Source organism: Stegostoma tigrinum, chromosome 11 (assembly GCF_030684315.1).
Source record: "Stegostoma tigrinum isolate sSteTig4 chromosome 11, sSteTig4.hap1, whole genome shotgun sequence".
Classification (NCBI taxonomy): domain Eukaryota; kingdom Metazoa; phylum Chordata; class Chondrichthyes; order Orectolobiformes; family Stegostomatidae; genus Stegostoma; species Stegostoma tigrinum.
In genome coordinates this window covers 28,981,477-29,009,047 of record NC_081364.1, presented here as the reverse complement: position 1 = coordinate 29,009,047, position 27,571 = coordinate 28,981,477, and the positions used below count along the sequence as shown (strand labels likewise).

General features: G+C 42.5%; 1 protein-coding gene across 2 annotated transcripts in view; it reads left to right on the top strand.

Annotated features, from left to right (window-relative positions):
• The window catches only part of LOC125460276 (protein bicaudal D homolog 2-like), a 91,108-nt gene extending 72,709 nt beyond the window's left edge, over positions 1 to 18,399 (top strand). The window contains exons 7-8 of one of the 2 annotated variants that reach the window (XM_048547550.2): positions 12,767 to 12,977; positions 16,493 to 18,399. In XM_048547550.2, coding sequence (XP_048403507.1) covers positions 12,767 to 12,977; positions 16,493 to 16,498 — 217 coding nt within the window. In that variant the 3' untranslated portion in view covers positions 16,499 to 18,399. Of the gene's footprint in view, positions 1 to 12,766 lie in introns of both variants that reach the window. The other variant, XM_048547549.2, reaches the window with a different exon arrangement.
• The last annotated feature ends 9,172 nt before the right edge of the window (positions 18,400 to 27,571 follow it).

The window sequence follows — 27,571 nt, the reverse complement described above, 5'->3', positions numbered from 1 at the left end:
AAAGGAGAACAAATCCAGCTTCTACGATTCCTCCGAAAACCCAAATTCCATCAATTCTGTGCACAATTATAGTAACTGTGGATACTGGTAATCAGAAAATAAAAACAGAAAATTCTAGAAATACTCAGTGGATTTGACAGCACCTCTTTGCAGAGAGAAATGGCTACCTTTTCAGATCTGTGACAATCTGAAATATTAATCCTGTTTTTCTCCCCCACAGATGTTGTCAGACCTCCTGAATAATAACTGTGTTTCCATTTTATTTAGCTACTTATTACAGTTCTTCCCCAAACCCTTTCCCTGCCCTTTCTTGGGTTGAAAATGAGATTTACCTTCAGTTTTGCCACGTTGAACTCCTGTCTGCATAATTACTGAATGACATAGTCCATTTCTAGCTTATGCTACTGTACTCCTTATGAAAAAAAGGGAAAACAATGATGCTTCCTCATCTCCAAAAGCTCAAATTTGTCTTCTATTGTCTAAAATTAACAGTAAATCTAACCAAGTTTGAAAGACATTTTCTTCATTGCCACAGCCCACCCCAACAAAATTTTGCTTCAGTAAATGTTTGACTTTTTCAGGTAGGTTTCATTGGAACATTGTAGTCGTGCAAATGTGGCCACTGAATTATGCTAAAATGCAAAACATACAGTACATATTTCCCAAATATTATTAAAAAAGGTTGTGAGCTTTATAAATTGCATGAAATAATGAAAAAATAGCAAAACCATTGTAGAAGAGGTGCATAGACAGGCTTCATGGACAGTGGTAAATTTTCACAAAAGCACAGGATGACTTTCAGTGAGTTACAAAGACGTTTCAGTTCATATCATTCTTGAAAGTCAGGCTGAAGATTATAAATTTGTGAACTTGGTAGTAGAAAAACAATTACGTATTAAATGTAAACTTGACGGATTGGTGTCTTTCAGCGCGGTAAACATTTTGAAAATTTACAATGTGCTTTATGACTAGAGAGTTTGACAGATATTAGAAAGCAGATGTGACTTTAACACCACTGAAGAAATGATCAAAGTGATAGATACAGATATTTCAGACAGTTTTTGATCTATTTTGTAATCTTAAAGTGTTCAGCAAAGTTGTATGTGGCAGTGAAGAAGAAATTGGGTTTCTGGAGCTTTGGACAATTATTACCTTATTATAGGTGTAACTGTTCTGTTGTGCTATAATGGTATCACACCACCAATTCAAAGACAGTTGGGGATGACAAGAGAGGATGCTTTTCCAGTAGCACTCACATCCCATACAAATTTTAAAATATCAGGCTGAAATTCCATAAGTGGAGGCATGCATTTGACTTTAGGCCCAGGTCAGGGCACAGTTTTTCAGGGCTCTGAACTAGATCCAACATATTCATTTCCATTCATCATCTAGAAATATGCCTGATCATTTGACCATTCTTAAAGTGGTGGGCAGTATGAAAATGTGATTAAGGATTAGTAATGTAGCAAGTAAGAAGTAGATTGACCAAATTGGATTAGTTAGGTTGATGAATTACATTCTAAATGCCAGTTAATGAAACCAAGTTCATAGTCATCCATTTGGTATTCCGAAATCTCAGAAATGTCTTTTGCCAACGTAATGTACTTTGTCAGAGTTAAGCATTATGAAAGATGCCTTGATTGCTTAATAAAGTAAGTGGTACATGGCTTCAAAATCTATTACTTCTTTCTACCAGAGATACTGGTTTGGATGTTTTTTAAAAGAAACTGCAGTACGTAAAAATGGGATTGATGAAATGTTTTTAATAAGGAAATAATGAACCTAAGAGCAGAAACCTTCCCATTTAGAGGACATGTGATTAACATGAATTCATAAGCAACTGTAATCTCATGCCACCTTCTAAACTGTTATTCCCAATCTATTTCTTTTGCTCAGCCAAGGATCCCCTTTCATCGTGCTCAACAGGATCCTCAACTATGTCCATTTCATTACCTGGAATTCTAACTTCACCCATTCCTCTGCCTTTCAGAATAACAGAAAGGTTCTTTTGTCTTCAATTTCTCTGTCTCTACCACCACAACTGATCAACTTCCATCAAACATCTCTCCATCTCTTTCAGAATTTCGGAGAATCCATTTTGTTAACATGCCATTTTCTTCTTCATCAGCACTTCCTGTGAAAGCATAGGACGTTCAATACTTGCACTTTGTTACCTCCCTCCGAACTCTTCTCAAGTAATTATTCAAGGTGAAACTGTTGTATTTGTAATTCTTGCAGTTTAATCTATTGTATTTGCGTATTCATAATGTGGTATCCTCCATTCTGGGAAATGAATCAGTAATTGGGTGACCACTTGCAGAACCTCTCTGATCAATGAGCAATCTTGACCTAAAGCTTCCCAATGCTGACCATTTTAATTTCGACTGCACATCCACCACACGTCTTTTAGACTTTTATACTATTCCAATGTAAGCTTACCATTTTTCTTAAAATGCATCCGATGAGGTTTTTTGTATCAATACATAGAAGGCCCAACAAGGGATGGCACAGTACTAGATTCGGTTCTGGAGAAAGAAGCCAGACAATGTTCAGCGTGGCAGTGGGGAACATTAAGTTGATGATGACCATGACATGGTATGGTTCAAATTTGTTCTGCACAAGGAAAAGGTTGGCCTGCAAAAGACGGTATTCGATTGGGAGAAGGCAGATTTTATGAAAATAAAAAGCAGGATCTGATTACAGTAGACTGGGAACAGCTCCTTGTGTGAGTCCACAGCAGAGCGATGAGCGACATTCAAAAAGCTGGGAAGAGTACAAGTCCAGCATGTACCCTTTAGAGGGAAATGTAGAAGCAATAAATTCAGAGAGCCCTGGAAGCCCAGCACAATTCAGGACTGGATAAAGAAAAGGAGCTGGGCTTTTAGCAAGTCCAAATGGAGCAATTTAGCTCTGGCCCAAGAGGAATCAAGGAAATACAGGAGGGAACTTAAGGTAATTAGAAGAGCAAAGAGGGGACATGAGAAAGGACTTGCAAACAGGATTAGGGAGAATCCTAAGGCATTTTATAAATATATTTAGGAGAAGAGGTTAACAAGGCAAAGAGGAGGGCCCATTGGGAATGAAGGAAGCAACTTGTGTGTGAAGCTGCAGGATATTGGAAGGGTGTTGAATGAATACTTCTCTTTGGTCTTCAGCCTTCACTCTGAAAAAGGAAAATGTAGGTAAGAAATTCGGGAGAAGGGACTGTAAGAAACTTGCAGTTTGACGCAGAAAATGGGGTGTATTGGTGGCTGTGTTGGGCTTAAAAACAGGCAAATCCTCTGGCCCAGGTGAATTGCATTCAGGCTGCTGTGCATGGTGAGGCCAGAAATTGCAGAGACTCTGACACAGGTTTCAATTCCTGTCTGGTTACAGGAGAGGTGCCAGAGGACTGGAGGATAGCAAATGTGGTTCCATCTCTTAAGAAGGATGGTAGAGATGAACCAGGAAATTATAGACAACTGAGTCTTATGTCAGTGGTCAGGAAACTATCGGAGAGAATTCTGAAGGAGGAAATTAATATCCATTGGAAAACCTTGGGCTAATTAGGGACAGTTAGCATGGCTTTGTCAGCGGGAGGTCACACCAAACAAATTTGCTGGTATTTTTTTGAAAGTGTGATTATATTATGTGGATTAAGGAAGTTCAGTTGGTGTGGTTTATATAGATTTTAGCAAAGCTTTTGACAAGGTCTGACTGACTGAGAAGGTCAAAACAAATGAAGTTGAGGGAAACCTGGCATGATCGATCAGAAACTGGCATTGTAACAGAACACTGGAAGCTAGTGTCAAGCAGTGTATCACAAGAATCAGTTTTGGAGTCCTTGCAGTTTGCTATATGCATAAATGATATAGATAAAATATGGGGAGGAATGTTAAACAGGTTTGTAGACAACACCAAGATTGGTAGAGTAGTTAATAGTGAAGATGATGATTGTAGCTCACAAGAAGATCTTGATGGGTTGCTCATATGGGCAGACCAGTGGCATGACCAGATGGTATTTAACCCTGATAAGTGCGAGATGATGCACTTTGGAAGAAGAAACATGATCAGGGCATATTGAATGAATGACAAGACACTGGTTAGCTTAGAGGAACTGACATTTCTAGGGGTAATTATTCACAGATCCCTGAAGTTGGCAAGGCATGTGAATAAGATCGTTAAGAAGACAAATGGGACACTTGTTTTCATCAACTGTGGCATGGAGTAGAAGAGCAAGGAGGTAATGTTGGAGTTGTACAAGGTGTTGGTGGGGCCTCAGCTGGAGTACTGTGTGCAATTCTGATCACCTCACTACAGGAATTGTGTGATGGCACTCGGAAGTGTAGGGAGGAGATTCACCAGAATGTTGCCTGGGATGGAGAAATTGAGTTGTAAGGAGAAACTAGACAGGCTTAGTTTGCTTTCCTCAGAGCAGCAAAGACTGAGGGGGCACATGATTGAAGTACGTAAGATTGAGAGGTACAGACAGGGTGAATGATAGCTGCTGTTTTCCTTGGTTGAGCGGTCAATCATGAGAGGGCATAGTTTAGGGTAAGGGGCAAGAGATTCAGAGGGGATTTCAGAAAAAATATTTTCACTCAGGTTGTGGCAATCTGGAATGCAGTGCCTGGGAGGGTAGTGGAGGCTGGAAACATTACAGCCTTCAACAAACATTTGAATAAGTACTTCAAATATCATTACATACAAGGATATGGAACAAGTGCAGGAAATTGGGGATTAGCACACTTTTAGTAGTAATGTTAGTGCAGATTCAGTGAGTAACAAAGGACTTTTTCTAAGCTGTATAAATTTGCTTAGGCATTTTACAGCCTTCTTTATTCAAAATTGAGTTCAATTTCAACTCACAACCACTACTCCCAATTTAGGGACAACAGCGATACTGGCACAGTTCTGGTATGGCACACTGACCTCTACGTCGCCGAGGCCATAGGCCATCTCTCTGACATCTCCTCCTACTGCCCCCTTGATCATGACCCCAGCCCGACCACCAAAACATCATCTCCCAAACCATCCACAACCTCATCACTTCAGGTGATTTCCCACCCACAGCCTCCAACCTCATCATTCGCCAATCCTGCACTGCCCAGTTCTGTCTCCTTCTTAAAATTCTCAAACCTGACTGCCCAGGTCAATCCAAGATAATAAAATGTGAGGCTGGATGAACATAGCAGGCCAAGCAGCATCTCAGGAGCACAAAAGCTGACGTTTCGGGCCTAGACCCTTCATCAGAGAGGGGGATGGGGTGAGGGTTCTGGAATAAATAGGGAGAGAGGGGGAGGCGGACTGAAGATGGAGAGAAAAGAAGATAGGTGGAGAGAGTATAGGTGGGGAGGTAGGGAGGGGATAGGTCAGTCCAGGGAAGACTGACAGGTCAAGGAGGTGGGATGAGGTTAGTAGGTAGATGGGGGTGCGGCTTGGGGTGGGAGGAAGGGATGGGTGAGAGGAAGAACAGATTAGGGAGGCAGAGACAGATTGGACTGGTTTTGGGATGCAGTGGGTGGAGGGGAAGAGCTGGGCTGGTTGTGTGGTGCAGTGGGGGGAGGGGACGAACTGGGCTGGTTTAGGGATGCGGTGGGGGAAGGGGAGATTTTGAAACTGGTGAAGTCCACATTGATACTATTGGGCTGCAGGGTTCTCAGGCGAAATATGAGTTGCTGTTCCTGCAACCTTCGGGTGGCATCATTGTGGCACTGCAGGAGGCCCATGATGGACATGTCATCTAAAGAATGGGAGGGGGAGTGGAAATGGTTTGCGACTGGGAGGTGCAGTTGTTTGTTGCGAACTGAGCAGAGGTGTTCTGCAAAGCGGTCTCCAAGCCTCCGCTTGGTTTCCCCAATGTAGAGGAAGCCACACCGGGTACAGTGGATGCAGTATACCACATTGGCAGATGTGCAGGTGGACCTCTGCTTAATGTGGAATGTCATCTTGGGGCCTGGGATAGGGGTGAGGGAGGAGGTGTGGGGGCAAGTGTAGCATTTCCTGCGGTTGCAGGGGAAGGTGCCGGGTGTGGTGGGGTTGGAGGGCAGTGTGGAGCAAACAAGGGAGTCATGGAGAGAGTTGCTTCTCCGGAAAGCAGACAGGGGTGGGGATGGAAAAATGTCTTGGGTGGTGGGGTCGGATTGTAGATGGTGGAAGTGTCGGAGGATGATGCGTTGTATCTGGAGGTTGGTGGGGTGGTGTGTGAGAACGAGGGGGATCCTCTTGGGGCGGTTGTGGCAGGGGCGGGGTGTGCGGGATGTGTTGCGGGAAATACGGGAGACGCGGTCAAGGGCGTTCTCGATCACTGTGGGGGGAAAGTTGCGGTCCTTGAAGAACTTGGACATCTGGGATGTGCGGGAGCGGAATGTCTTATCATGGGAGCAGATGCGGCGGTGGCGGAGGAATTGGGAATAGGTGATGGAATTTTTGCAGGAGGGTGGGTGGGAGGAGGTGTATTCTAGGTAGCTGTGGGAGTCGGTGGGCTTGAAATGGACATCAGTTACAAGCTGGTTGCCTGAGATGGAGACTGAGAGGTCCAGAAAGGTGAGGGATGTGCTGGAGATGGCCCAGGTGAACTGAAGGTTGGGGTGGAAGGTGTTGGTCAAGTGGATGAACTGCTCGAGCTCCTCTGGGGAGCAAGAGGCGGCGCCGATACAGTCATCAATGTACCGGAGGAAGAGGTGGGGTTTGGGGCCTGTGTAGGTGCGGAAGAGGGACTGTTCCACGTAACCTACAAAGAGGCAGGCATAGATGGGGCCCATGCGGGTGCCCATGGCCACCCCCTTAGTCTGTAGGAAGTGGGAGGAGTCAAAAGAGAAGTTGTTGAGGGTAAGGACGAGTTTGGCTAGGCGGATGAGTGTCGGTGGAGGGGAACTGGTCGGGCCTGCGGGACAGGAAGAAGCGGAGGGCCTTGAGGCCATCTGCATGCGGAATGCAGATGTATAGGGACTGGACGTCCATGGTGAAGATGAGGTGTTGGGGGCCAGGGAATTGGAAGTCCTGGAGGAGGTGGAGGGCGTGGGTGGTGTCACGGACGTAGGTAGGGAGTTCCTGGACCAAAGGGGAGAAAATGGAGTTTTCCAGATAGGTGGAGATGAGTTCGGTGGGGCAGGAGCTGAGATGATGGGTCGACCAGAGCAGGCAGGTTTGTGGATTGTGGCCCTGGTCAATCCATTGTCTCAGCCTGCTCCTGTTGCACTGAACTTATCTCAACTTATTTCGACTCCATTTTCTCCCCCTTGGTCCGGAAACTCCCCACCTATGTCCATGACACCACCCACACCCTCTACCACCTCCAAAACTTCCAGTTCCCTGGTCCCTAACACCTCATCTTTACCATGGACGTCCAGTCCGTATATGCCTGCACTCCCCATGCAGATGGCCTAAAGGTACTACCCGCCCCAACGTACCACCCCACCAACCTCCGGATCCAACTCATCATCCTCCAACACTTCCACCATCTGCATCCGACCCCACCACCAAAGACATTTTTTCCCTCCCACCCTTATCTGCTTTTCGGACAGACCACTCTCTCTGGGACTCCCTTGTCTGCTCCACACTCCACTCCAACCCCACCACACCCAGCGCTTAACTGCAGAAATTGCTACACCTTCCCAGGCCCCAAGAAGACATTCCACATTAAGCAGATGTTCACCTGCACAGCTGCTAATGTGGTATACTGTATCCACTGTTCCAGATGTGGCCTCCACTACATCAGGGAAACCAAGCGGAGGCTTGGGGACCACTTTGCGGAACACCTGCACTCGCTTCACACAGAACAACTGCACCTCCCAGTTGTAAACCATTTCAACTCCCCCTCGCATTCCTTAGACAACATGTCCATCCTGGGCCTCCTGCGATGCCACAATGATGCCATCCGAAGGTTGCAGGAACAGCACCTCATATTTCACTTGGGAACCCTGCAGCCCAATGGTATCAATGTGGACTTCACAAGCTTCAAAATCTCCCTTCCCCCAATGCATCCCAAAACCAGTCCAGCTTGTCCCTGCATCCCTATCCTGTCCTCCCACCTCAAGCCCCACCCCCATCTCCTACCTGCTAGCCTCATCCCGCCCCCTTGACCTGTCCGTCCTCCCTGGACTGACCTATCCCCTCCCTAACTCCCTACAAACACCCACCTTTACTGGCTCCACTGCCATCTCTTTGACCTGTCTGTTTCCTCTCCGCCTACCTTCTCCTTTATCCATCTTCTATCCACCTCCCCCTCTCTCCCTATTTATTTCAGAACCCCCTTCCCCTCCCCCATTTCTGAAGAAGGATCTAGGCCCGAAACGTCAGCCCCTCCTGCTCCTCTGCTGCTTGGTCTGCTGTGTTCATCCAGCTCTACACCGTGTTGTCTTAGGGACAACGGCTGTTGGCAACGATTCTACGATTCCTGTCCAGATTGATCTTGAGTTTCTTTTCTTGTCCCACGGCTATTTCCTCTTGCCTTGCATCAACATCTGTGTCCCACTTTCCACCCTATTTTCAGTTCTTCTCTTTGCTGTTTCCTCCTCTCCCCCTGTTCCTGCCACTCTTCCCTCGAAAATTGTTTGTTTTTAAATTTTTTTTTCTAGTTTTGATTTTCTAAAATCAGAAGTATTGTTTTTCGTAGAAGGTTCAATACTGTCCTCACTTTTTTTGTCATCCGCTCTATATAAATGAGTGCCTTCTGCATTGATTCCCAACCCACGACTCATATTTTGAATTGTTAATTTGTCATTCTTTATCCTTGTCTAAAATTCTAATGACACCACCTGTCTTGCCAATTTATAATAGGTTTAAATTTATACAGGATCAATTTAACCAGTATGTTAAATATTATTGACTTTAAGCTGAGTACAAGTCTGGATATAGTCAACTTGGTATAAAGCAGAAACATAAGCAGCGAATACCAGTTTAGGTTGGACAAGTTCATTGACATCTGCAAACAGCTCCTTTTTCTTTTTTTTGTATCACATATCGCTTAAACTCCTCAATCTACCTGTGAATGTTAAACAGGAATCAATATTGAGATCAAAAATAAAGTTGCTGGAAAAGCTCAGCAGGTCTGGCAGCGTCTGTGGAGGAGAAAACAGTTAACGTTTCGGGTTCGGTGACACTTCCTCAGAACTGATAGTGGCGGGGAAAATGTGGGTTTATATGCGGAAAATAGGGAGGTAGTTGGGGTTGGGAGTAAACGATAGGATAGAACCCAAAGAGAGAGAGAGACAGTTGGACAGACAAAGGAGTTGCTAACGATCAGGCTGGGAGGGCGAATAGTTGTTAATGGCGACTGTTAGTGACTAACAATGGGGTGTGTGTGTGTGTGTGTGTGTGTGGCAGGCTATATGGTAACAAGGCCCGGTGTGTGGGGTGTGGAGCTGGGACATGGGGGAGTTTAGGCCCTAAAATTGTTGAACTCAGTATTGAGTCCCGAGGGCTTCCTGGCCAACATCTCTGTCTCCGGCTTGCTACGGTGTTCCAGTGAAGCCCAGCGCAAGCTGGAGGAACATCTCATTTTCCGCTTGGGGACCCTACAGCCCTCTGGACTCAATATTGAGTTCAATAATTTTAGGGCCTAAACTCTCCCATGTCGTAGCCCCCCACCCAACACACCAGGCCCTGTTACCACATAGCTTGCCATCACACCCCCCCCCATTGTTAGTCACTAACAGTCCCCATTAACAACTATTCACCCTCCCAGCCTGACTGTTAGCAACTCCTTTGTCTGCCTAACTGTCTTCCTCTCTCTTTGGGCTCTATCCTATCATTTATTCCCTGCCCCACCCACCTCCCTATTTTCTGCATATAAACCAACGTTTTCCCAGCCACCATTAGTTCTGAGGAAGGGTCACCGGACCCGAAACGTTAACTGTTTTCTCCTCCACAGATGCTGCCAGACCTGCTGAGCTTTTCCAGCAACTTTGTTTTTGTTCCTGATTTACAGCATCGGCATTTCTTTTGGTTTTATCTATATTGAGATAACCACCTTGAAAAGACTCTTGTTCTCTCCTGGATTTCTGCTTTCATCTTTTGCCATGTTCAACTTCATTGCTTTCTACCTCCTTCCTTGTGTATGATAAGGTGTTTGCCAAGTTTCACTTTCATATATCCTCCCTCAGTGTTTCTTTCTGAATCTCCCTTAACCCACACGGATTCCCACTGAAGGTCCATTCTTCATGCTTGATACTATCCAAGATTACAATCTGTTAAAGTTTATTTATTTATAAATTCTGCTTTGACCCTTTTTCAGAACATCTTCAATCTCTGCTCTTTTAAAAGGCTAATTATTTAGGACTGAGATGTGAAGGAATTTGTTCACATAAAAGGTTATGAATCTTTGGAATGGATCATCTTTAAACGTTTTTATTGCTGAAATGACAGATATTTGGGGTCACATTAAATTAAATAGTGTGGGCAGCTAGCAAGAAAGCAGAGAGGCAGTTAAGAGTCATTCATAATGTTGAATGGTGGAGAAGGCTTTGAGGGATTGTTTTGTCTGTTCCTGATCCAAATTGCGTTCTTTGTTTTGACTTTGCTTCCTTTACAGTCCTACCTTTTCGTTGCTTAGGCCTTTGGTTGGAATCCATCAACATTGCGCTGGATGCTGACCATAAATCAAGAGTTTTTAAAATTTAAGTCAACAAAATAAGTGTTCAGACTTTGACTTGGTTAACTGAAATTAAATTCTCATTTGATAGATTGGTAATAATGAAAGCAAATGTCTTTGAAAAACTGCTGCAAATGAAAGTAAAAAAATATTTTTGATGCTGATGTTTGTTCTCTGAATAAGTGGTGAGTTGGCCTCCGATTTGAAGAAGGAATTTAAAAAACAATAACTAGGGGGTTGCGGGGGCTGGGGAAGAATTAAATGGTGCAGGACAATCTGGAGCTTTAATGTCGAGCCACCACTGGTAAAATGGATTGAATGAACAGCTTATTTGCTGAAATCTTTGATTCCGTGGTGAGATTTTCTTTTCTAATCATTCATAATTTATTATTATGCTTCAGATTTTTAAACTCTGCAAAGATTAATCAGGTAGGATATGAATAGGTGTACGCTATTGAGACTTCTGTTTGCAATTAATTCAGTGACTGCATGTTGGCTTTGTAGCAGTATGGGAGCTATGAAGCTTATATTCTAGCACCCTCTGCTGTTTAATTGCAGAACTCATGTGCTTGCAGTCACCATTTTACCTCTTTGCTAAAGTAGTCATCCTATTTCTCGAGTCTGTTATTATCCTTCTCTGGGGTCACCTCAAGTATTATATTTACAAGTATTTGTGTGTTAATAGAATACTGCTTCTTTCAATAAATCAATCAGTGGTCTATGTTTATTATTTCACAGAACACACTTTTTAATTTTACCCCCAAATTTGACCAATATTAGACAAGCAATTTTCAATGAAAATATGGAAATTCCGAATCCTAACATGGCTCCAAGAGAGAAATGCATTTTTAAGAGTTACTCATTTTTCCTCCAATTTTCTTCCTTTTGTAGCAGAGCTGACTTACAAGGTGTTGTCATGGAGTCCAACCACATAATCAGTCCTTATCCAGGTATTTGCATTTGCAGCAGAAATCACTATACAGTGTGTAATGGCCCATCATCATTTACCCTCCCTAACCCAGGATCACTGATGCTAGTTATGCCATCTTGACAGCTATTTCAGGTGAGATCAATGGACTCAACGGAAACCAGGGTTTAAATAAAAGACCTCCTTACCTGTATAGCACAAATGTGATTGAACCTTTTGGAGAATGAATTCATGCTTTTAAGATAGTGAAATTCGACTCTTACATGTTATTTCCTGTATTGTCTTTCATTAACTGGAATTATTGAGGCAACTCCTGAAGAATATGTAAGAAGGAAAAATAAACTTATTTTTAGCTCATTATTATGATGTCAGCTTGGCTACACAATATAGAATCTATCAAATATAATTTAGTTATGAAGCTTAGCTGCAAATCTAAAATCCTAAATGCACTATTACAAAATTGCTAGTCTTTAGGGACTAATCAAATTTTGTAATTCCGAAGAAAGTATCGGAACTTTACACTTGCCTCTGGCATTGTTTACGTATGGAGTATGACTGGGATAAGACGCACCAGGTGACTCTCTGAACTGGAACTGTGTTTTACTGTTTTATTCTTGGTACTGCCATAACTATTCAACATCACAGCATTTTGTCTTTGGTTGTCTCCTGTGCTATTTGGTGTGAATGTTGATGCTTAGTTAAATGCAGCCTGTTTTCAAATTGTCTGGAGGTCTCCACTCTCCACTTGCTTACATCACTGATCATCATTGTAAATTTTAGCATAAGAATATAACCATACGACTTTGTCCATTGTTATTTTCTTCCTGGTGCAGACCTCTACTTCTGTGCTGTGCTCGTCTTTGGATATTTTATGCTTAAGGAAAGCCATGTTGTTTTATCTCATTGCTTATGGCAATCGTAGTAAAATGTATAGCTTAAATATTGAAATAGACTGTTCAGGGTGCAGGTCTCCTTACATCTTAGAATCTTATGTACATTCATTTCCATAAATGGTTCTGTTCTACCTAGAAGAAAAAAGTGATCCTAATTGTATCACATTTAAATTGTTTTTTTTCTTTTTAAGTTCCTGGTATTAAATTTTGATTTTTCAATCATTTACTTGCTGAGCTTCAATAAGTTTCAGATCAGACCGACCTAGAACAGATGAAATATCAATGGAATCAACTAATCAGATAAAATGAGTTAAGTAATATCTTAATAAAAAATTTCTTTGCAAATTAGCAATTATTGGTTCTCTACTTCAGATGCGATGAATATGTACATCAGCTCGATGAAATGCAGCGTCAACTTGCTGCTGCCGAGGATGAGAAGAAGACTCTGAACTCTCTTCTTCGCATGGCCATTCAGCAGAAATTGGCACTGACTCAACGGCTGGAGGACTTAGAATTTGATCATGAACAGTCCAAGCGTGGCCGAACCAAGTCATGGACCAAAACCAGAGCTAACAACCCCAGTGTAAGTCATGTTCGCTCTTGTGTTGTCAGACAAGAGGGAGTAGTTGTCAGCAATCAGATGTATTGCAGTGACAAGTACAAAATCTGCTGTGATTGATTGTGATATACAGAGGATTCACAAGAGGCTGGATAGTAAATAGGTGTAATGCTTTGGTGTGCAGCACAGTATTAATGCCCTGTTTTCTTAGCATTGCAATATGTTTATCTGTACTGGATTGTTAATCGTATGGAGATGAAGTAACTGGATTAGTGTGGCATATACATGTTGTAACTTATGGTATTAATTGTGATACCTGTACATTATATGGGAACCGTGGTCTTTGAGCTGTCAATTCATTCTATCAGCTTGATCCAACACCACTGTCTGAAGTCAGTATAGTACAAAAGTTTTTTTTCCCAACCAGTTTAGTTTGCACTTCATCTACCAGACAAAGGGTTATGTTTAACAGTATGCTTTGCATATGTTTACAGTATTGATATATGCAAATTCATCCCAACTCCATTTAAACTTCAATTTTGTTTTACCAAAATTATACTGGAGATGATGAGCAGTTTTAGAAATGCTTCAAGAATAATTGTAATTTCTTTCAAAATGAAAAGGATTATGGAGTTTTATATTAAGTATAGTAGGTCTGAAGATTATATCCTGAGCAAGAGACTGATTTTTGTTTTGTATTCCAGTATTGAAAACACAGCACAATGCTTCAGTGTTAGTTCATGCCACTGGTGCTTGCAGGCTATGAATTTGAAAATGTCTCCCATGTTTGTTTATTTGAGCACAGGCAGTGTGGAACTCTCCGTTATATATGATAATATAGGACATGGAGGAAGTCCTCTCATTAAATATGAGTAATTTAAAAGCTTGCACTGAACGTATTAATTTTTTATTTCATAAGATTGTGCTTTGAATTCAACAAATTTGGTAACTGACAGCAGCTATGTCTGTTATTTACATAGAACAGTACAGCACAAGAACAAACCTTTGACCCATCATGGCTGCACTACCATGATGCTATTCTTAACAATTCCATCTGGCTGCATATGGTTCGTGGCCCTGTCTTCCCTGCCTGTTCATGTGTCTGCCTAAATGCCTCATAAACTTTGCTATTATATTTGCTCTGCCACCTCTCCTGGCAACATGTTCAAGGTGCCTACCACCCTCTGACGTTAAAAAGAAATCTTGCCTTGCACCTCCTTTAAACTTTCACCTTAAAGTTATGTCCCTTGTATCCGTACTCCTCATAATTTTACATACTTCTATCAGGTCACCCCCTGAGCCTCTGATTTGAGTGAAAGCAATCCAAATTTGTAAAACCTCATACACTCCAATCTAGGCAAAATCCTGGTAAATCTCTTTTGCATCCTGTCCAAAATCTTCCTATAGTGCTGTGACCGGAACTGCACATAATACTGTGAATGTAGCCTAATGAAAATGTTAAACTGTTGCAATATGACTTGCTAACTTTTAAACTCGGTGCCCTGACCATTGAAGGCAAGCATACCAAACGGCTTCCTAACCACCTTTTCCACGTGTGTTGCCACATTCGGGGAGGCATGGATTTACGCTCTAAGATCCCTCTGCATATCAATTTTCCTAAGTGTCCTACCATTTACTGTATTCTTTCTTGGTTTGACCTTCCAGCCTGCATCAGCTCACTTGTCTGGTTTGAGTTATATTTGTCATTTCTCACCCAATTTTTCAACTATATCCTGCTGCCTTTGACAACATCCTCACTGCTCACAACTCCTCTAGCATTCATGTTGGCAAACTTAATGGAAGTTGAAGCATTTTGATGCTGTTGCTTTAAATAAGCATAAAATGAAACACACATAATGGACTGAGGGTGCACCAAATTTGGAAATCTGTTATCAAACATATGCTATCAGTCACAAATTTCCTTTGCCTAAACAGAATCCCGCTATTTCTCATTGTCAGTAGCTTTGTGTTTTTAATACCACCACATTGCATACAAGTAGCTGGAAAGTTTGTTTTAATATGAAAATTATAGGCATTGCATATCTTCTGGTTCCAAAAAGGTATCATACTTTGACTTGGAATATTCATACCTTGTGATATGTAAGCTTAAATGTTTCACCATCTTCTTTAAATAAACTTTATTCATTTCCTCCTATCCACTTTAAAAAGATTTACCATGAAATAACTGTGTTAGAAATGAATTTAAATTGTAGATCCAGATTTCTAAATGAATAAAGTTAAAATATTTTGTATACTTAACTGGACACAGTGCATCAAAAGACTGCATTTGAAAACTGTTCTGATCCCAGTTAAAACTTACTGGCATTTATGTATTACTCACCGTTGTGGAGGTAGTAAGAAATAGTTATCAGTTTTAGAAACTGACTTCTATTGTAAAGCCTTTCATATTAAATACTTTTGAAGCAGCTGTGCGACCTAATATTTTCTTTAAATGCACAGCAGTTTCTGTAGTAATTGATTTAGGCTACCGATTTTAGACTATGACTTCACAGACCAAAATAAAAGAACAAGGTTTGTCCTTTTAGCTACACTCAATGCATTATTACAAATTATTGTCTGTCAGAGAGCTTTCAGTCCTACTTTAAAGTAGGATTGAAAGATTTTTTTTCTTCAAAGCAATAACTTATGACACAGCAAGGATAATGAAGAGTTGAACACTTTGAAATTTTGAAACAACCTGTGATAATGAACCGGAAATTTGCCATTGTTGAAATCACATATACAAGTATTTATTAAATTCATCTTGGTTCTGTGCTGCGCAGTCTTTCGAAGGCCTTTGATCTACTGGTAATTATCATCTTTGCATTGTGGGCTAAGCACCGGTGGTTTGAATTAACCTAGCATTTAGATATATGACTTTAAACATTTTTACTATATTTGAAGCAGGCATATTTGCTTCCATATTTCAGGAAACATTTTAATAATGCAGTGATTTCTGTTTTAGTAGTACCAAACAAAATTTGATACTTTAAGGCAGTTACGCAAAGCAACTTGGGCAAATGTTCAAAATGTATCTCAAATTATAATCCAATATTGTGATAAGATGTGCCCAATTTGCTGAAAAGTTTAGAATATGCATCTCTAGGTGTTATCTAATTGCTGTCATGACACAGCACGTGAAATCCATATAATGCCTACCTCTGTAACAGACGGTCTATCCTTTTGGCTTCTGGCTGCATTTGCTACTGCTTTTAGAAGTCTACATATAATGACCTGCATGTCTCGCTTATCTAATGGCTTTGTAAACCAATTCCTGTTATAAATGATCTCTTTGCATGGCCAAAAACAGGTCACTCAATACTTGTGAGGTCAACTTCCTATAAATGGTTCTCAGCGTGTTATATGCTTTACAGTAATCCAAAATGGTCAGTTTTGATCACTAACAGCCCACAGTTTTCATTAACAGATTAATATGACTAGCAAACCTTGTGCTATGCATTCTTCATGAATTGCTTCTTGTGCAAGTGGTAATTTGTAATAAGGGTTTTGGCTAATTTTTTTTATTTTCCCTTTTTCAGCGATAAAAGTCCCGGAACAGGACTTTCCAGCCAAGAGTGCAGTTTAAAAAAAAGTGCTAGGGTAGTCGGTTGCACAAAATGACCTAATAGTGAAAAGAACACTATTGAACCACATTAATAATAGAGGCAGTATATTTGGTGCCTTTTGTTTTGCACTACAAGTTGCAAACATGAACAAAATTACATTAAAATGGCTGCTGCAGGAAGAGAAACTCACAAGTGTTGAAGAAATATTCAATAATTTGATTAACATTATGCTTTATGATATAATACACAATTTTGAGATGTTATGATATTCATATGTTTCCCAGTTACTTGTTTTTAATCAGACGTTATACCTGTGCACTTTGATCTTTTTTAATTATTAGAAAGGTAGAAAATGCTGGAGTTTGTGGATATAACTCTGCCGGTCGTGTCTTTACTTGGTGTGATAGAGTTCTGCATCTGCATGCTGCAGAGGAGTCAATTATATTTTTAACCTGTGCTCAAATTATATTTTTACACACCGGAATTTGTGCTTCAGCATTTCCTCCATTAGAATTTTTGTTTTGCATATGTTAACTGCCACTTCTAAATCCAGGGTGATCCAATTCTGGGGTTTTCTTGTATATTATTCTTAGGAATAGCTCAATGTAACAAGGAAAAGAACTTGACTTTTTTTTCTGGTAATGGTAATAAGCACTTGAAAAGTAGTATTACCAACAAATTCCAGGATTTCTGAGTTTTAAATATCAAGTATCATTGACTTAATAGAATTTTTTACAAGGCGCCAAATAAATTCCATTTTGGAATTGTTTCCTTATTTCTTTTTTTTTTAAATTGTGCCAAAACTTGGTACAACTAGAAGAAAAATCTAAAAGATTGTTTGTTGTGGGGTGTTCTGTTTCCATGCCTTCATTTTGTTAATCCTGCCAGTAGTGCCTTTGATGATTTTAAACAGTGTGCTTGTTCCTACAATTATGTTTTTGTGAACTAAAAAGTATTCGGATTTCAAAAAGAAAGGATTAAGCAATAAGTGCAACTGAGAACCCCCCTTTTGCACACAATTTCCAGTGTAGTCTTAATTTTACAAATAAATTGTATGAAATTCTTCTAACTCGATGATACTTCTGAAATGCAGATTCATGCAAATTCAGGGGATGCTATTTTGGGAACCAAATCAAATGAGTTTGGACTCCTAACAGACAATAAATTGTATTAACACATTTGTGGTTACAGTACAGATGACTGTATCACACGTTATCTTAGCTTTGGTGATGGTCGCAAATAACTGGTATTGTTAGCAGATGTGAAAACATTAAGACATTAACTTTCCTTACCAGCCGTATAATCATTGTGTAAGTTCAGCAAACAGAAAATAGATGCTGCATCAACAAACTATAAACCCTGGAATAAAGTGGTGAGGTTTGTTGAGGACAACTTCTGATAAATTGATCAAATTTAGAAGTAACTTTAAATTAAGTGCAATTTAAATGATGAATTTTACATTATTGCAAAAAATATTTTCTGTTCGCTGGAAGAATGGTGTAATTCTTATCCTTTTTGTTACAGTATTGATCATATGCTCAGTAACATTAAAAAATGTATTTCATGTGGGTATTTATTTGAAGCAATTTTCACAGTACTGTATTACTACTTACGTGCATTATCATTTAGTGGCAGGTTGGCTTAAACATAATGTTATATGCATGTGTGCCAGCCTAGAGACCTTTACACAGATTTTTTTTTATACAATTAATTGAAGATTTTTAAAATGTTTGGAACTAAAGGCTTGATAGACTTTGGGAAATATTGAACATTGAACTAGCAAACATATAAAACCTGACAGAAGGTTTTTTTGTACCAGGATTATATCTGTGTAAAGGTAATCCTATTGGCTATGTCAATAAATGTGATTACCACTAAAACATTGAGTCTGGAGATGTTTATTCTTGTGTTTGTATTAAATAAATAAGAAATTGCCTACTTTCTTACAATGATTAATTTTGAAAGTCACTAAATTTCATGGAATCTCAGAATGGCTGTAGATTAGAGGGGCAACCACTCAGCTTGGTGTGTCTGTGCAGCCTCTATAAAACAGCAATTCATGTAGAGTCACTGCTTCCCATGACCCTGCACGTTCTTCCACTTTGCATACTGCTCCAATTCCCTTTTGGATGCCTTGATTGAATCTGTCTCTCTCATGCTGTCAGACGGTACATTACAGGTTTGAGCTACTCACTGTGTAAAAGTGATTTCCCCCCGTCATGTCGCCATTGCTTCATTTGCCAATTACCTCAAATTTGTGCCCTCTGGTTCACAGAACTGTAACGGCAGATAACAAAATGATTTAGGCCATTGTGCCTGCACCCTTTTTTTTAAACCCAAATGCCCTCACGAATGCCTCAATTGAACCTGCTTCCACCAGGTGGTACATTCAGCACTCTCAATTAGCTGATAGGTGGTCTGTGATGCCAACAACACAAGTTCAATTCCTGCACTGGATAAGGTTACCATTTGAGACTCTGCTTTCCCAGTCTTGGCCCTTGCCTTTGGCATGAGACCACATTCCTAACACTGGCCACACTGTGCTTCCTGCTTTCACTACTGGCTGCCCTGGGCTGCCTGCTTTGGCTTTTGCTGCCGGTCACCTTGGGCTGCCTCCAACTGTAGAGCAGCTGCTTACTCCTGCCACTGGCTGCCTTGGGTTGCATGTTCCTGCTATCACGGCAGCTCAAGATGACTGCAATCGATGTCAGGGATCTTTCTCTCATTGCCACGTTGGGCTTATCCTCCCCGTGCTTGCTCGATCTCCTCCGCACTGCACAAACTTGCACCTCACAAACTCAGTAGATTAAACTAAGGAAAAAAGGTGGTTAAAGAAAAAAACCATGTAAAAAGTGGACGGAGCTGTGCAGTTGCTCCACTGACATCTTGTTTTGGGACTCCAGAGCTTAATTTGAAATAATTACCTCTAATTTGAATTATTACTGAAATAAAATCAAAAGCTGCTATCTGGTCATTTCAACACAATGGGTTGAAATTGAAAGGTAAATGAAGTTTGTGACAGAATTTCACAGAACAAGCTGTTTCTCTCAGCACTGAGTTGTGTTAATGGAATCCCTTGTTTTCACTATTGTATAGGATTGTTTTCCATTAAGACAACAGAGGACATCACATTGAGCCCATTTCCAGAATCTACAGAAACCCATGCCATCCTTGATAAGCCTTGACCTTTTGGCCGCACCAACAAAAAATACCCATTTTCAAGTCTGTGGCATCACTTGTCTGCAGTCCTCCACCTCCATCTGTCCACTGCCATCTTCCCTTAGTAATATGTTCTTTATTGCATCATTATTACTGTTATGGACCAAACCAAACCCTCTCAGAATACTTTAAGAAAGTAGCCTAGACCCAAGCTTTTTCTTGTTTTTAAAGGCAAATGTAGAGTGTCAGTTCCAGATGCAATGCAACTGGTCAAACTACCCAAGGTTAAGCAAAACAATTTATTTAAACACTATAGTTAAGAGGAATTTACAGCAGCTTAATTGGAAACTTAATAGATACAGTAACAGTTACTAATTAACTGTTCCAATATAGTAACATTCCATAAACACCTCCCTTGACAGAAAAGGAAAACTCAGACAGATTCTCACATGCAGTTCTGCAATTCAGGAAGGAAAAAGTGTGAAAAGACAATCCAGAGAGTAGCAGCTGGGAGAAATTCACTGAAGCTTCCAACTCTGTTGAGAACCGAATACCTTCCAATGTTACTGATAAAACCTAGAGATCCTAATTGAAGAAAGCTGATCACTCCCATTTCAGCTTTTTGAAAAAACCTGATGCCTTGAAGTGACTTGCTAATACGAACGTTGACCACATTCATCAGTTCCAGAAGGAGAGAGCTGGCAGGAGATTGGAGAAGTGGTAATTTCTCAATTGATTTGTTAAGGCCGAGTGATAGTGATGAATAATGAGAAAATTTAACACAATTAAACTAGGATGCTAAGGGGATAAGAATATTGCAGAGGACCTAGTAATTAATTTGACTGGAAGGTGGTCAATATGATATTCTATTTAAAGATTTGCAATAGAATTATTCTTGATTATTACAGGCTTGTTAGTTTAACATCTTAAATCTGACATCGTTGGCACATAATTGCCTTTGACAAGTATCATGTTTACTGGAACAGATCGAAGAATATGGAATTAGGCAAGAAAGAACTGCATTAAAATTTTAATTAGATAATAACAGAAATAAAAACAGAAGTTATACATTTTTAAAAAAAAAATTTGCAAGTGGATAGTCATGCAGCACTGTCTTTTGCTCCTGGTTGTCAATTGTTTTATCCAAGTTATCAAATACTAGCTCAACATAATCATGTTACTCATTACCATCCCTAGTCACTAGATTCCCCAAGAAAATGTTATAAATAATAGATGCCTTACCTTCTAAAGAATGGTCCTGCATTTATTGTGTTGTGCAGAACAGTCATGCAATCTAAATGCATCATTGTTTAGAGGCACCTGAAGGAACAAGAGCAGATGCGATGACAAATGGTATACTATTTTTCTTCTCTCGTTAAGCAGGCAGGCCTTCAGCTTCTGAGTTGATCAAAACTTGACAACTAAACATGATTCTGATACACATAACTGGGATCTGATCGATGTAACTTCTTTCAAACAGCAGTACAACTAATTGCTGAATTAGGGTTGGACAAAAGTCAAGGTCTGGAAACTGACACCTATAGCTGTGGCCCACCTTTGCCATTTTAATACAACTAATGATATAGCTTTAAAATTGAACAATAAAGATTCACAGAAATAGAGTTTTGTTAATCAGAAATGATTGAACTGGCTAAGCTGCAGCAGACCATTGCCATAAATTTAAGTGGTCTACAACAAGGCACCATGGCTCAAAGTTTAAAAAAATAAATGGGGATAAGAATTTCTTAGTATAGACTTAAGGCTGTGGTATTTTGTTCTAGGATGAATGATGATAAGAAACACAATGTTGAACATTAGAATGAATAGGTTTGTGAAGAAAAGGAGTTTGAGGGTAGCCCATCTGTAAAGCTGACGCTGGTCACTATTTGTGGTGACAGAATAAGCTATCCAAAGTTGTGCACCATGAATATTGGGAATAAGCTGAATTTGAGATAATCACAATCAAATTGCCAGGCATCACTTTTCCATTACCATCAGGATGGAGATTGAATGACAGTCAATAGGGAGAGTAGAAGGGTATACTGGTAGCAGAACTGCAGATCCCTTCAGATAAGGTTAATTTTTACCCAGTTACCACTATCTATAACAAACACACCATCCTGGAGAAACTCCACAGGCCTGGCAGCATCTGTGGAGAGAGGAGCAGAGTCCAGTGTTATTTTTTTTTCAGAACTCCACTATCTGTAAGTCGCTTCCCAATCAGCAGCAACAAATGAAAGATTTAATTAGTGCTACATACTCAGCAGTAGACTTGGAGTCAATACATGTGAAGCTGGAAAAGCACAGCAGGTCAGACAGCATCTGAGGAGCAGGAAAGTTAACATTTTGAGCCTCAACCCTTGTCAGGACTGGCGGAGGGGAGCCCAGAAGTAAATAGATTGTGGGGCTCGGGAAGGGTAGGTGGGATGGTGATAGGTGTATGTAGGTATAGGTTATTGTGATTGGTCAGTAGGAATGGTGGAGTGAATAGGAAGATGGACAGGTTAGGTCTGGTGAGGAGAGGGAGGTTTGGACATGGCGCTGGGGGTGGAGGGATTTTGAAGCTAGTGAAGTTAATATTCAGGCCATTGGCTGTAAACCCCTAAGGCTAAATATCAGGTGTTGTCCTCCAATTTATGTTTGGCCTCATTCTGAAAGTGGAGAAGGCCAAGGATGGACATGTTGCCATTGGAGTGGGAGAGGATATTAAAACGGATGGCAAACAGAAGGTCATGCTGGTTGGTGCATGCACAGCACACATGCTCTGCAAACTGGTTCCTGAGTCTGTGTTTGGTCTCCCCGATATGGAGGATACAATAGATCAGATTGGATGAAGTGCAGATAAAATCTGCTAGATCTGAAAGGATTGTTTGAGGCCTTGGACGGAGGTGAGAGGGGAGGTGTAGGGGTAGGTGTTGCACCTCTTGCAGTTGCAGGCAGAGGCACTGGGGGTGGTGGAGAAGTTGGTGGGGGGTGTAGAGCTGACTAGAGAATTGCAGATTGAACACTTCCTTTGGAAAGCAGATAGGGGTGGGGACAGAAATATCTTTTTGGTGGTGGGGTCTGATTGTAGGTGGCAGAGAAGTCAGAGGATGGAGCATTGAGTTTAGAGGATTGTAGGATGGTACATAGAACATAGAAAAGTACAGCACACTACAAGCCCTTCGGCCCACGATGTTGTGCTGTGAAACCAAGCAAATGTAAATCCCGAGCCCCAAAAATAGATGTTTATTGCTCAGCAGATTAACAAATCAAAAAGCACACTGTTACAAAAAGCATACATACTTAAATCTGCAGCACTGAGTAGGAAATGTTCGATGTCAGACTATTTGTGCCGTTTGTTTTATGGCAATGCACAGCTTCTCATAAATACATTTTTAGCGTAATGAATTTATGTTGTATTAAGAGTTGAATATATAGGCAAAGTACGTGTGAATTTTCCCAATTCATGTTTTATGAATGTTACCTGCAGCTCTAATGTGAGTACCTACAGGCTTCCTCCTGTTATTACTGTGTACATAACACAAAGGTCAATTGGCCTGGAGATTTCACTGTACTTTTAAAGATGGATACCTTATTCTCTAATGACATGTTTCGCTATAAAGTACTGCAGTTTTAATTACACTGGGGAACAGGGCACAATTAAGTCTGTTTCCATCAATATGCTCACAACCTGAAAATATATTGAGTACAAGGTAATTCTGCACACCAATTATAAACTTTACAAGCAGACAATGTAATAAACCCCGACAGTCAAAAAAAATCAGATTAAATAAAGCAAAAATTCAAATTAAATAAAGTACCTGAGGGCTAAGGGGACTCTGTCCTTACTGTCAAGGTAGGAGGAGATGGGCTTGGTGGGGCAGGAGCAGGGAGAGACAATGGGTCTACTGGGGCATTCACGTCTATGGATTTTGGGAAGGAAACAGAAACAAGCAATGTGGGTCAGAGAACTGTCAGGTTGGAGGCTGTGGACGGGACATTTCCAGAAGTGAAGTAGTTGTTTATGGTCTGGGAGATGATGGCTTGGTGATCAGCGGTTGGGTCATGATTGAAGGGATAGTAGGAGGAGGTGTCAGAGAGTTGGCATCTGGCCTCAGCGATGTAGAGCTAACACCCCCCAATTCTTCCCCCCGCCCCCAACTTATTGTTGGGGTTGGAGCAAAGGGTGCAGAGGGCTGCGTGTTCCAATGGGGAGAAGTTACATCAAGAGGGGTGGAGAGATCCAAGCGATTGATATCGTGGTGGCACTTCGAGATAAAAGTCAAAGGAGGGCAGGAGGATGGAATGTGCATGAGGCGGGAGAAGGGATGGGTTATAATCCCATTCAAAGAAATAAACGTGGAGGCGGAGGCAGTGGGAAAAGAGCTGGATGACATATTATGAGCGAATTCGTTTATGTGTGGGCACAGGGAAATGAAGGTGAGTCCTTTGCTAAGGACTAACCGTTCACCCTCAGTGAGGGGGGGGGGGTCGGGGCAATGATGAGTACTCAGCAGGGCTTGGGGCTGAATATAGACCTGGTGCCAGGAGCCGGACTGGAGACTGTATCAGGAATCTGTGCACGAACTGGAGCGGTCATGGGGGCAGAAGCGAAAGTAGCCCGTCGGGCGTCACATGGTCTTACACATCAGTGGAAGTGGCTGTCACATGGTGGTGACGTCAGACGAAATAGCAGTCATGCTATGTTCAGTAATATTGGGAACAGCCGATGCTGGAGAATCCAAGATAACAAAGTGTGGGGCTGGATGAACACAGCAGGCCAAGCAGCATCTTAGGAGCACAAAAGCTGACGTTTCGGGCCTAGACCCTTCATCAGAGAGGGGGATGGGGTGAGGGTTCTGGAATAAATAGGGAGAGAGGAGGAGGTGGACCGAAGATGGAGAGAAAAGAAGATAGGTGGAGAGGAGAGTATAGGTGGGGAGGTAGGGAGAGGATAGGTCAGTCCAGGGAAGACGGACAGATCAAGGAGGTGGGATGAGGTGGTAGGTAGGAAATGGAGGTGCGGCTTGAGGTGGGAGGAAGGGATGGTTGAGAGGAAGAACAGGTTAGGGAGGCAGAGACAGGTTGGACTGGTTGTGTGGTGCAGTGGGGGGAGGGGAAGAGCTGGGCTGGTTGTGTGATGCAGTGGGGGAAGGGGAGATTTTGAAGCTGGTGAAGTCCACATTGATACCATTAGGCTGCAGGGTTCCCAAGCGGAATATGAGTTGCTGTTCCTGCAACCTTCGGGTGGCATCATTGTGGCACTGCAGGAGGCCCATGATGGACATGTCATTTGAAGAATGGGAGGGGGAGTGGAAATGGTTTGCGACTGGGAGGTGCAGTTGTTTATTGCGAACTGAGCAGAGGTGTTCTGCAAAGCGGTCCCCAAGCCTCCGCTTGGTTTCCCCAATGTAGAGGAAGCCACACCGGGTACAATGGATACAGTACACTACATTGGCATATGTGCAGGTGAACATTTGCTTAATATGGAAAGTCATCTTGGGGCCTGGGATGGGGGTGAGGGAGAAGGTGTGGGGGCAAGTGCAGCACTTCCTGCGGTTGCAGGGGAAGATGCCTGGTGTGGTGGGATTGGAGGGGAGTGTGGAGCGGACAAGGGAGTCACGGAGAGAGTGGTCTCTCCAGAAGGCAGACAAGGGTGGGGATGGAAACATGGCTTGGGTGGTGGGGTCAGATTGTAGATGGTGGGAGTGTCGGTGGATGTTGCATTGTATCCGGAGGTTGGTGGGGTGGTATGTGAGAACGAGAGGGATCCTCTTTGGGCGGTTGTGTCGGGGGCGGGGTGTGAGGGATGTGTGGCAGGAGACGCGGTCAAGGGCGTTCTCGACCGCTGCAGGGGGAAAGTTGCGGTCCTTGAAGAACGTGGACATCTGGGATGTGTGAGGGTGGAATGCCTCATCCTGGGAGCAGATGTGGTGGAGGCGGAGGAATTGGGAATAGGGGATGGAATTTTTGCAGAAGGGTGGGTGGAAGGAGGTGTATTGTAGGTAGCTGTGGGAGTCGATTGGGCTTGAAATGGACATCAGTTTCTAGCTGGTTACCTGAAATGGAGACTGAGGTCCAGGAAGGTGAGGGATGTGTTGGAGATGGCCCAGATGAACTTGAGGTTGGGGTGGAAGGTGTTGGCTAAGTGGATGAACTGTTGAGCTCCTCTGGGGAGCAAGAGGCAATGCCGATACAGTCATCAATGTAACGGAGGAAGAGGTGGGGTTTGGGGCCTGTGTAGGTGCTGAAGGGGGACTGTTCCACGTAACCTACAAAGAGGCAGGCATAGCTTGGGCCCATTTCGGTACCAAGGCCACCCCCTTTTGTAGGAAGTGGGAGGATTCGAAAGAAGTTGTTGAGGGTGAGGACGAGTTCAGCCAGGCAGATGAGGGTGTCGGTGGAGGGGGATTGGTCAGGCGTCTGTTGCATCTGCTCCCAGGATGAGGCATTCCACTCCCGCTCATCCCAGATGTCCACGTTCTTCAAGGACCACAACTTTCCCCCTGCACATCTGCCAATGTAGTATACTGTATCCATTGTACCTGGTGTGGCTTCCTTCTACATTGGGGAAACCTAGTGGAGGGTTGGGGACGGCTTTGCAGAACACCTCCGCTCGGTTCGCAATAAACAACTGCACTTCCCAGTCGTGAACCATTTTAACTCCCCCCTCCCATTTCTCAGATGACATGTCCATCATGGGTCTCCTGCAGTGCCACAATGATGCCACCCAAAGGTTGCAGGAACAGCAACGCATATTCCGCTTGGCAACCCTGCAGCCCAATGGTATAAATGTGGACATCACAAGCTTCAAAATCTCCCCTTCCCCCACTGCATCCCAAAACCAGCCCAGCTCGTCCCCTCCCCCTACTGCATCCCAAAACCAGCACTGCCTGACTCCGCTTCCCTAACCTCTTTTTCCTCTCACCCATCCCTTCCTCCCACCTCAAGCTGCACCTCCGTTTCCTACCTACTACCTCATCCCGCCTCCTTGACCTGTCCGTCTTCCCTGGACTGACCTATCCCCTCCCTACCTCCCCACCTATACTCTCCTCTCCACCCATCTTCTTTTCTCTTCATCCTCGGTCCGCCTCCCCCTCTCTCCCTATTTATTCCAGAACCCTGTCCCCCTCCCCCTCTCTGATGAAGGGTCTCGGCCCGAAACGTCAGCTTTTGTGCTCCTGAGATGCTGCTTGGCCTGCTGTGTTCATCCAGCTTCACACTATGCTATGTTCAGTCGTGGTTGGAGCAGCCGCATGGTCAATGGCGCTGGGCTCATCCCAACGAAGGTTGGAGATGAGATTAGGGTGCTGAATGGCTGAGGAGATCTGTGTCTGGAATTAAGTATAGAAGAGTTTGGCATACTTACAGTCTTTGATGTCTGGTAGAACAGAGAAAAAGCATTTGTTGAGAGTGTAGATCCTTCTGAGGACAAAGATCACTAGACATCCTCTGCAGGTCTGGGAGCAAGACCAACTGCAGGGAGAGAAGGTTTCAACGCCTGCTAGAGAGCGTGGAGCTGAGAATCCGCAGGGAGAATCATTTCTAGAGGTACTGTAGATAACATTTGATGTGGTTGGGTCCAAATTGTGAAGGTCTGCAAGTTATTTGGAATCCATGGAGGATGAGCTGGCTGCATAGACAAGCACTGAGGAAGCAGACATAGCTGTAGTAGCGAGATTGCTTCAGAATGTGGTTAAAGAGCTTCAAGGAATAGGAGAAAGCCAGGTGGCTGCAGTGGGAGGGAGACTCACTGAGCTGCTTTGGAGGGAGGAGGAAATGTTTAAGGTGGGCATCCTTAGAAGAGAATCCACTGTGTTGGTTATCAGTGACTTGGAGACAGTAAGGACTATAGATGCTGGAAGCCAGAGTCAAAAGATGTGAAACTGGAACAGCACGGCAAGTCACACA